This window comes from Telmatherina bonti (genome assembly GCF_933228915.1).
Source record: "Telmatherina bonti genome assembly, chromosome: 2".
NCBI classification, from domain to species: domain Eukaryota; kingdom Metazoa; phylum Chordata; class Actinopteri; order Atheriniformes; family Telmatherinidae; genus Telmatherina; species Telmatherina bonti.
This window is the reverse complement of record NC_136620.1, coordinates 4,759,536-4,771,820: the sequence shown is the minus strand read 5'-3', so window position 1 is coordinate 4,771,820 and position 12,285 is coordinate 4,759,536. Positions and strand designations below refer to the sequence as shown.

The following is a 12,285-nucleotide window of genomic DNA, read 5'->3' as shown; positions in this document are numbered from 1 at the left end:
CAGATGCTGGAACATGTTACAGGAAGTAAAGGAACCGGATCAGGCTGGTTTAAGTCATAATTATGTGACGGATTCCAGTTTGTTCTGGGAAATCCTGAGTTTTCCTCAAACTCCAGAGGAAGTCATGGAGTCCTCAGGGTTCTGTACTTTCCACAGTGATGATATTCTAGCCAGATGTTTCCATGAAGTGGGATGAAACCACTCCACTTGTCACCTTACAAAGATGTCTTGGAGACATAAAAACCTGATTTTGTTTCTTCGCTTGTTTCTGTTGATAAACTGGTTTTATCTAGATGTAAATATGATGAATAGGAGTAAAGTTAAATGAACGTGGTTTTTATATCTGTTTCAGTGAGTTGGTACAACACAAAATAAAACCAGGACCAGGTGTGGATCCGGTCCTCCTCCAGGTTCCTCATGGCTCACCTGATAGTGAGGTTCTCCATCACCTCCGGGAAATTCTCCAACTCAGCTTTGAGCTCCTCGAAGGTGATGGATCCGCTATTGTCTCTGTCTGCAGACTCGAACAGTGCCAGTGTTAAGTCGTCCAGTTTCTCCTCTGGCAGAGAGATGGCGCTCTCATGCAGACATGACTTCAGAACTGTTTTGAGCTCGTCTGTATCGATAGAGCCACTTCCTGTTGGCAGAAACAACCAGTAAAATGAATCCAACCTGAGTCCAGAGAACCAGAACAACTCTACCGTGTGTCAACTCACCATCCACGTCATAAACCTGGAACAGGAAGTGGAGCTTGTCGGTCTCATTGCCGTGGATCAGGAGGTCCAGAGCTTTGAACAACTCGTCCAGACTGATGGATCCACTGCCGTCAGAGTCGAAGAGAGCAAAGAACCGCTCGGCAAAGAACGACTGCATACAAAAATCTCATGTTCAGACAGGATCCAGCTGCAGAATCAGCTGATTGAAAGAAAGATGGAACTTTCACATTGTCCGGTCACTTGATCGTCTCGTTACATAGTGATCAGGTCACATGATTGTCTGGTTACATGGTGACATGATCATCTGGTTACGTGGTGATCAGGTCACATGATCGTCTGGTTACATGGTGATCAGGTCACATGATCGTCTGGTTACGTGGTGATCAGGTCACATGATCGTCTGGTTACGTGGTGATCAGGTCACATGATCATCTGGTTACATGGTGTCTGGGTCACATGACTGTCGGGTCATATGATCGTCTGGTTACATGGTGATCAGGTCAAATGATCGTCTGGTTACATGGTGTCCGGGTCACATGACTGATGGGTCACATGATCGTCTGGTTACATGGTGTTCGGGTCACATGACTGTCGGGTCACATGATCGTATGGTTACATGGTGATCAGGTCACATGATCGTCTGGTTACATGGTGTCCGGGTCACATGACTGTCAGGTCACATGATCGTCTGGTTACATGGTGATTGGGTCATATGACTGACGGGTCACATGATCGTCTGGTTACATGGTGATCGGGTCACATGATCGTTTGGTTACATGGTGATCGGGTCACATGACTGTCGGGTCACATGATCATCTGGTTACATGGTGATCGGGTCACATGATCGTCTGGTTACATGGTGATTGTGTCACATGATCGTCTGGTTACATGGTGATCGGGTCACATGATCGTCTGGGTACATGATGACCGGGTCACATGACTGTGGGGTCACAAGATCGTCTGGTCACATGGTGATCAGGTCACATGATCGTCTGGTTACATGGTGTCCGGGTCACATGACTGATGGGTCACATGATCGTCTGGTTACATGGTGATCGGGTCACATGACTGTCGGGTCACATGATCGTCTGGTTACATGGTGATCGGGTCACATGATCGTCTGGTTACATGGTGATCAGGTCAAATGATCGTCTGGTTACATGGTGTCCGGGTCACATGACTGTCGGGTCACATGATCGTCTGGTTACATGGTTACCGGATCACATGATTGTGGTTACATGATTACCGGGTCACATGACTGTTGGCTCACATGATCATTTGGTTACGTGGTCATTGGGTCACATGACTGTCGGGTCACATGATCGTCTGGTTACATGGTGTCCGGGTCACATGACTGATGGGTCACATGATCGTCTGGTTACATGGTGATCGGGTCACATGACTGTCGGGTCACATGATCGTCTGGTTACATGGTGATCGGGTCACATGATCGTCTGGTTACATGGTGATCAGGTCAAATGATCGTCTGGTTACATGGTGTCCGGGTCACATGACTGTCGGGTCACATGATCGTCTGGTTACATGGTTACCGGATCACATGATTGTGGTTACATGATTACCGGGTCACATGACTGTTGGCTCACATGATCATTTGGTTACGTGGTGATTGGGTCACATGACTGTCGGGTCACATGATCGTCTGGTTACATGGTGATCGGGTCACATGATCGTCTGGGTACATGATGACCGGGTCACATGACTGTGGGGTCACAAGATCGTCTGGTTACATGGTGATCGGGTCACATGACTGTGGGCTCACATGATCGTCTGGTTACATGGTGATCGGGTCACATGATCGTCTGGTTACATGGTGATCGGGTCACATGATCATGTGGTTACATGGTCATCGGGTCACATGATCGTCTGGTTACATGGTGATCGGGTCGCATGACTGTCGGGTCACATGATCATCTGGTTACATGGTGATCGGTTCACATGATTGTCTGGTTCATGGTGATCGGGTCACATGATCATCTGGTTACATGGTGATCGGGTCACATGATTGTCTGGTTCATGGTGATCGGGTCACATGATTGTCTGGTTACATGGTGAGCGGGTCACATGACTGTCGGGTCACATGATCGTCTGGTTACATGGTGATCGGGTCACATGATTGTCTGGTTACATGGTGTCCGGGTCACATGGTCGTCTGGTTACATGGTGATTGGGTCACATGACTGTCGGGTCACATGATCGTCTGGTTACATGGTGATAGGGTCACATGATCATCTGGTTACATGGTGATCGGATCACATGATCGTCTGGTTACATGGTGATCGGGTCACATGATCGTCTGGTTACATGGTGACCGGGTCACATGATCGTCTGGTTACATGGTGATCGGGTCACATGATCGTCTGGTTACATTGTGATCGGGTCACATGATCGTCTGGTTACATGGTGATCGGGTCACATGATCATCTGGTTACATGGTGATCGGGTCACATGATCATCTGGTTACATGGTGATCGGTTCACATGATTGTCTGGTTCATGGTGATCGGGTCACATGATCATCTGGTTACATGGTGATCGGGTCACATGATTGTCTGGTTCATGGTGATCGGGTCACATGATCGTCTGGTTACATGGTGAGCGGGTCACATGACTGTCGGGTCACATGATCGTCTGGTTACATGGTGATCGGGTCACATGATCGTCTGGTTACATGGTGACCGGGTCACATGACTGTCGGGTCACATGATCGTCTGGTTACATGGTGATTGGGTCACATGACTGTCGGGTCACATGATTGTCTGGTTACATGGTGATCGGGTCACATGATCATCTGGTTACATGGTGATCGGATCACATGATCATCTGGTTACATGGTGATCGGGTCACATGATCGTCTGGTTACATGGTGATTGGGTCACATGATCATCTGGTTACATGGTGATCGGGTCACATGACTGTCGGGTCACATGATTCTCTGGTTACATGGTGATCAGGTCACATGACTGTCGGGTCACATGATTGTCTGGTTACATGGTGATCGGGTCACATGATTGTCTGGTTCATGGTGATCGGGTCACATGATCATCTGGTTACATGGTGATCGGGTCACATGATTGTCTGGTTCATGGTGATCGGGTCACATGATCGTCTGGTTACATGGTGAGCGGGTCACATGACTGTCGGGTCACATGATCGTCTGGTTACATGGTGATCGGGTCACATGACTGTCGGGTCACATGATTCTCTGGTTACATGGTGATTGGGTCACATGACTGTCGGGTCACATGATCGTCTGGTTACATGGTGATAGGGTCACATGATCATCTGGTTACATGGTGATCGGATCACATGATCGTCTGGTTACATGGTGATCGGGTCACATGATTGTCTGGTTACATGGTGACCGGGTCACATGATCGTCTGGTTACATGGTGATCGGGTCACATGATCGTCTGGTTACATTGTGATCGGGTCACATGATCGTCTGGTTACATGGTGATCGGGTCACATGATCATCTGGTTACATGGTGATCGGGTCACATGATCATCTGGTTACATGGTGATCGGTTCACATGATTGTCTGGTTCATGGTGATTGGGTCACATGATCATCTGGTTACATGGTGATCGGGTCACATGATTGTCTGGTTCATGGTGATCGGGTCACATGATCGTCTGGTTACATGGTGAGCGGGTCACATGACTGTCGGGTCACATGATCGTCTGGTTACATGGTGATCGGGTCACATGATCGTCTGGTTACATGGTGACCGGGTCACATGACTGTCGGGTCACATGATCGTCTGGTTACATGGTGATTAGGTCACATGATCGTCCGGTTACATGGTGACCGGGTCACATGATCGTCTGGTTTCATGGTAATCAGGTCACATGATCGTCTGGTTACATTGTGACCAAGTCACATGATCGTCTGGTTACATGGTGACCGGGTCACATGATCGTCTGGTTACATGGTGTCTGGGTCATATGACTGTCGGGTCATATAATCGTCTGGTTATATGGTGATCAGGTCAAATGATCGTCTGGTTACATGCTGACCGGGTCACATGACTGTTGGGTCACATGATTGTCTGGTTACATGGTGATCAGGTCACATGATCATCTGGTTACATGGTGTCTGGGTCACATGACTGTCGGGTCATATGATCGTCTGGTTACATGGTGATCAGGTCAAATGATCGTCTGGTTACATGGTGTCCGGGTCACATGACTGATGGGTCACATGATCGTCTGGTTACATGGTGATCGGGTCACATGACTGTCGGGTCACATGATTGTCTGGTTACATGGTGATCGGGTCACATGATCGTCTGGTTACATGGTGATCAGGTCAAATGATCGTCTGGTTACATGGTGACCGGGTCACATGACTCTCGGATCACATGATTGTCTGGTTACATGGTGATCAGGTCACATGATCGTCTGGTTACATGATTACCGGGTCACATGACTGTCGGGTCACATGATCGTCTGGTTACATGGTTACCGGATGACATGATTGTGGTTACATGATTACCGGGTCACATGACTGTTGGCTCACATGATCGTTTGGTTACATGGTGATTGGGTTACATGATCGTCTGGATACATGGAGATCGGGTCACATGATCATCTGGTTACGTGGTGATTGGGTCACATGACTGTCGGGTCCATGATCGTCTGGTTACATGGTGATCGGGTCACATGATCGTCTGGTTACATGGTGATCGGGTTACATGATCATCTGGTTACATGGTGATCAGGTCACATGATCGTCTGGTTACATGGTGATCAGGTCACATGATCGTCTGGTTACATGGTGTCTGGGTCACATGACTGTCGGGTCATATGATCGTCTGGTTACATGGTGATCAGGTCAAACGATCGTCTGGTTACATGGTGACCGGGTCACATGATCGTCTGGTTACGTGGTGATCAGGTCACATGATCGTCTGGTTACATGGTGTCTGGGTCACATGACTGTCGGGTCATATGATCGTCTGGTTATATAGTGATCAGGTCACATGATCATCTGGTTACATGGTGTCCGGGTCACATGACTGTCAGGTCACATGATCGTCTGGTTACATGGTGATAGGGTCACATGACTGACGGGTCACATGATCGTCTGGTTACTTGGTGATCGGGTCACATGATCGTTTGGTTACATGGTGATCGGGTCACATGACTGTCGGGTCACATGATCATCTGGTTACATGGTGATCGGGTCACATGATCGTCTGGTTACATGGTGATCGGGTCGCATGACTGTCGGGTCACATGATCGTCTGGTTACATGGTGATCGGGTCACATGATCGTCTGGTTACATGGTGATTGTGTCACATGATCGTCTGGTTACATGGTGATCGGGTCACATGATCGTCTGGGTACATGATGACCGGGTCACATGACTGTGGGGTCACAAGATCGTCTGGTTACATGGTGATCAGGTCACATGATCGTCTGGTTACATGGTGTCCGGGTCACATGACTGTCAGGTCACATGATCGTCTGGTTACATGGTGATTGGGTCACATGATCGTTTGGTTACATGGTGTCTGGGTCACATGACTGTCGGGTCACATGATCATCTGGTTACGTGGTGATTGGGTCACATGACTGACGGGTCACATGATCGTCTGGTTACATGGTGATCGGGTCACATGATCGTTTGGTTACATGGTGATCGGGTCACATGACTGTCGGGTCACATGATCATCTGGTTACATGGTGATCGGGTCACATGATCGTCTGGTTACATGGTGTCCGGGTCACATGACTGTCAGGTCACATGATCGTCTGGTTACGTGGTGATTGGGTCACATGACTGACGGGTGACATGATCATCTGGTTACATGGTGATCGGGTCACATGATCGTTTGGTTACATGGTGATCGGGTCACATGACTGTCGGGTCACATGATCATCTGGTTACATGGTGATCGGGTCACATGATCGTCTGGTTACATGGTGATCGGGTCGCATGACTGTCGGGTCACATGATCGTCTGGTTACATGGTGATCGGGTCACATGATCGTCTGGTTACATGGTGATTGTGTCACATGATCGTCTGGTTACATGGTGATCAGGTCACATGATCATCTGGTTACATGGTATCCGGGTCACATGACTGATGGGTCACATGATCGTCTGGTTACATGGTGATCGGGTCACATGACTGTCGGGTCACATGATCGTCTGGTTACATGGTGATCGGGTCACATGATCGTCTGGTTACATGGTGATCGGGTCAAATGATCGTCTGGTTACATGGTGTCCGGGTCACATGATCGTCTGGTTACATGGTTACCGGATCACATGATTGTGGTTACATGATTACCGGGTCACATGACTGTTGGCTCACATGATCGTTTGGTTACATGGTGATTGGGTCACATGATCATCTGGATACATGGAGATCGGGTCACATGATCATTTGGTTACGTGGTGATTGGGTCACATGACTGTCGGGTCACATGATCGTCTGGTTACATGGTGATCGGGTCACATGATCGTCTGGGTACATGGTGACCGGGTCACATGACTGTGGGGTCACAAGATCGTCTGGTTACATGGTGATCGGGTCACGACTGTCGGGTCACATGATCGTCTGGTTCCATGGTGATCGGGTCACATGATCGTCTGGTTACATGGTGATCGGGTCACATGATCATCTGGTTACATGGTGATCGGTTCACATGATTGTCTGGTTCATGGTGATCGGGTCAAATGATCATCTGGTTACATGGTGATCAGGTCAAATGATCGTCTGGTTACATGGTGACCGGGTCACATGACTGACGGGTCACATGATCGTCTGGTTACTTGGTGATCGGGTCACATGATCGTTTGGTTACATGGTGATCGGGTCACATGATTGTCGGGTCACATGATCATCTGGTTACATGGTGATCGGGTCACATGATCGTCTGGTTACATGGTGATCGGGTCGCATGACTGTCGGGTCACATGATCGTCTGGTTACATGGTGATCGGGTCACATGATCGTCTGGTTACATGGTGATTGTGTCACATGATCGTCTGGTTACATGGTGATCGTGTCACATGATCGTCTGGGTACATGATGACCGGGTCACATGACTGTGGGGTCACAAGATCGTCTGGTTACATGGTGATCAGGTCACATGATCGTCTGGTTACATGGTGTCCGGGTCACATGACTGTCAGGTCACATGATCGTCTGGTTACATGGTGATTGGGTCACATGATCGTTTGGTTACATGGTGTCCGGGTCACATGACTGTCGGGTCACATGATCATCTGGTTACGTGGTGATTGGGTCACATGACTGACGGGTCACATGATCGTCTGGTTACATGGTGATCGGGTCACATGATCGTTTGGTTACATGGTGATCGGGTCACATGACTGTCGGGTCACATGATCATCTGGTTACATGGTGATCGGGTCACATGATCGTCTGGTTACATGGTGTCCGGGTCACATGACTGTCAGGTCACATGATCGTCTGGTTACGTGGTGATTGGGTCACATGACTGACGGGTCACATGATCGTCTGGTTACATGGTGATCGGGTCACATGATCGTTTGGTTACATGGTGATCGGGTCACATGACTGTCGGGTCACATGATCATCTGGTTACATGGTGATCGGGTCACATGATCGTCTGGTTACATGGTGATCGGGTCGCATGACTGTCGGGTCACATGATCGTCTGGTTACATGGTGATCGGGTCACATGATCGTCTGGTTACATGGTGATTGTGTCACATGATCGTCTGGTTACATGGTGATCAGGTCACATGATCATCTGGTTACATGGTGTCCGGGTCACATGACTGATGGGTCACATGATCGTCTGGTTACATGGTGATCGGGTCACATGACTGTCGGGTCACATGATCGTCTGGTTACATGGTGATCGGGTCACATGATCGTCTGGTTACATGGTGATCGGGTCAAATGATCGTCTGGTTACATGGTGTCCGGGTCACATGATCGTCTGGTTACATGGTTACCGGATCACATGATTGTGGTTACATGATTACCGGGTCACATGACTGTTGGCTCACATGATCGTTTGGTTACATGGTGATTGGGTCACATGATCATCTGGATACATGGAGATCGGGTCACATGATCATTTGGTTACGTGGTGATTGGGTCACATGACTGTCGGGTCACATGATCGTCTGGTTACATGGTGATCGGGTCACATGATCGTCTGGGTACATGGTGACCGGGTCACATGACTGTGGGGTCACAAGATCGTCTGGTTACATGGTGATCGGGTCACGACTGTCGGGTCACATGATCGTCTGGTTCCATGGTGATCGGGTCACATGATCGTCTGGTTACATGGTGATCGGGTCACATGATCATCTGGTTACATGGTGATCGGTTCACATGATTGTCTGGTTCATGGTGATCGGGTCAAATGATCATCTGGTTACATGGTGATCAGGTCAAATGATCGTCTGGTTACATGGTGACCGGGTCACATGACTCTCGGATCACATGATTGTCTGGTTACATGGTGATCAGGTCACATGATCGTCTGGTTACATGATTACCGGGTCACATGACTGTCGGGTCACATGATCGTCTGGTTACATGGTTACCGGATGACATGATTGTGGTTACATGATTACCGGGTCACATGACTGTTGGCTCACATGATCGTTTGGTTACATGGTGATTGGGTTACATGATCGTCTGGATACATGGAGATCGGGTCACATGATCATCTGGTTACGTGGTGATTGGGTCACATGACTGTCGGGTCCATGATCGTCTGGTTACATGGTGATCGGGTCACATGATCGTCTGGTTACATGGTGATCGGGTTACATGATCATCTGGTTACATGGTGATCAGGTCACATGATCGTCTGGTTACATGGTGATCAGGTCACATGATCGTCTGGTTACATGGTGATCAGGTCACATGATCGTCTGGTTACATGGTGTCTGGGTCACATGACTGTCGGGTCATATGATCGTCTGGTTACATGGTGATCATGTCAAACGATCGTCTGGTTACATGGTGACCGGGTCACATGATCGTCTGGTTACGTGGTGATCAGGTCAAATGATCGTCTGGTTACATGGTGTCTGGGTCACATGACTGTCGGGTCATATGATCGTCTGGTTATATAGTGATCAGGTCACATGATCATCTGGTTACATGGTGTCCGGGTCACATGACTGTCAGGTCACATGATCGTCTGGTTACATGGTGATAGGGTCACATGACTGACGGGTCACATGATCGTCTGGTTACTTGGTGATCGGGTCACATGATCGTTTGGTTACATGGTGATCGGGTCACATGACTGTCGGGTCACATGATCATCTGGTTACATGGTGATCGGGTCACATGATCGTCTGGTTACATGGTGATCGGGTCGCATGACTGTCGGGTCACATGATCGTCTGGTTACATGGTGATCGGGTCACATGATCGTCTGGTTACATGGTGATTGTGTCACATGATCGTCTGGTTACATGGTGATCGGGTCACATGATCGTCTGGTTACATGGTGATTGTGTCACATGATCGTCTGGTTACATGGTGATCAGGTCACATGATCATCTGGTTACATGGTGTCCGGGTCACATGACTGATGGGTCACATGATCGTCTGGTTACATGGTGATCGGGTCACATGACTGTCGGGTCACATGATCGTCTGGTTACATGGTGATCGGGTCACATGATCGTCTGGTTACATGGTGATCGGGTCAAATGATCGTCTGGTTACATGGTGTCCGGGTCACATGATCGTCTGGTTACATGGTTACCGGATCACATGATTGTGGTTACATGATTACCGGGTCACATGACTGTTGGCTCACATGATCGTTTGGTTACATGGTGATTGGGTCACATGATCATCTGGATACATGGAGATCGGGTCACATGATCATTTGGTTACGTGGTGATTGGGTCACATGACTGTCGGGTCACATGATCGTCTGGTTACATGGTGATCGGGTCACATGATCGTCTGGGTACATGGTGACCGGGTCACATGACTGTGGGGTCACAAGATCGTCTGGTTACATGGTGATCGGGTCACGACTGTCGGGTCACATGATCGTCTGGTTCCATGGTGATCGGGTCACATGATCGTCTGGTTACATGGTGATCGGGTCACATGATCATCTGGTTACATGGTGATCGGTTCACATGATTGTCTGGTTCATGGTGATCGGGTCAAATGATCATCTGGTTACATGGTGATCAGGTCAAATGATCGTCTGGTTACATGGTGACCGGGTCACATGACTCTCGGATCACATGATTGTCTGGTTACATGGTGATCAGGTCACATGATCGTCTGGTTACATGATTACCGGGTCACATGACTGTCGGGTCACATGATCGTCTGGTTACATGGTTACCGGATGACATGATTGTGGTTACATGATTACCGGGTCACATGACTGTTGGCTCACATGATCGTTTGGTTACATGGTGATTGGGTTACATGATCGTCTGGATACATGGAGATCGGGTCACATGATCATCTGGTTACGTGGTGATTGGGTCACATGACTGTCGGGTCCATGATCGTCTGGTTACATGGTGATCGGGTCACATGATCGTCTGGTTACATGGTGATCGGGTTACATGATCATCTGGTTACATGGTGATCAGGTCACATGATCGTCTGGTTACATGGTGATCAGGTCACATGATCGTCTGGTTACATGGTGATCAGGTCACATGATCGTCTGGTTACATGGTGTCTGGGTCACATGACTGTCGGGTCATATGATCGTCTGGTTACATGGTGACCGGGTCACATGATCGTCTGGTTACGTGGTGATCAGGTCACATGATCGTCTGGTTACATGGTGTCTGGGTCACATGACTGTCGGGTCATATGATCGTCTGGTTATATAGTGATCAGGTCACATGATCATCTGGTTACATGGTGTCCGGGTCACATGACTGTCAGGTCACATGATCGTCTGGTTACATGGTGATAGGGTCACATGACTGACGGGTCACATGATCGTCTGGTTACTTGGTGATCGGGTCACATGATCGTTTGGTTACATGGTGATCGGGTCACATGACTGTCGGGTCACATGATCATCTGGTTACATGGTGATCGGGTCACATGATCGTCTGGTTACATGGTGATCGGGTCGCATGACTGTCGGGTCACATGATCGTCTGATTACATGGTGATCGGGTCACATGATCGTCTGGTTACATGGTGATTGTGTCACATGATCGTCTGGTTACATGGTGATCGGGTCACATGATCGTCTGGGTACATGATGACCGGGTCACATGACTGTGGGGTCACAAGATCGTCTGGTTACATGGTGATCAGGTCACATGATCGTCTGGTTACATGGTGTCCGGGTCACATGACTGTCAGGTCACATGATCGTCTGGTTACATGGTGATTGGGTCACATGACTGACGGGTCACATGATCGTCTGGTTACATGGTGATCGGGTCACATGATCGTTTGGTTACATGGTGATCGGGTCACATGACTGTCGGGTCACATGATCATCTGGTTACATGGTGATCGGGTCACATGATCGTCTGGTTACATGGTGTCCGGGTCACATGACTGTCAGGT

The 12,285-nt window shown here is 48.7% G+C and overlaps 1 protein-coding gene across 1 annotated transcript in view; it reads right to left on the bottom strand.

Annotated features, from left to right (window-relative positions):
• nox5 (NADPH oxidase, EF-hand calcium binding domain 5) overlaps nt 1–12,285 on the bottom strand; it is a gene marked incomplete at both ends in the record, with an annotated part of 135,121 nt that overhangs the window by 78,526 nt on the left and 44,310 nt on the right. Inside the window, 2 exons of the mRNA XM_079251762.1 lie at nt 427–637; nt 717–867. Coding sequence (XP_079107888.1) covers nt 427–637; nt 717–867 — 362 coding nt within the window. The remainder of the gene's footprint in view (nt 1–426; nt 638–716; nt 868–12,285) is intronic.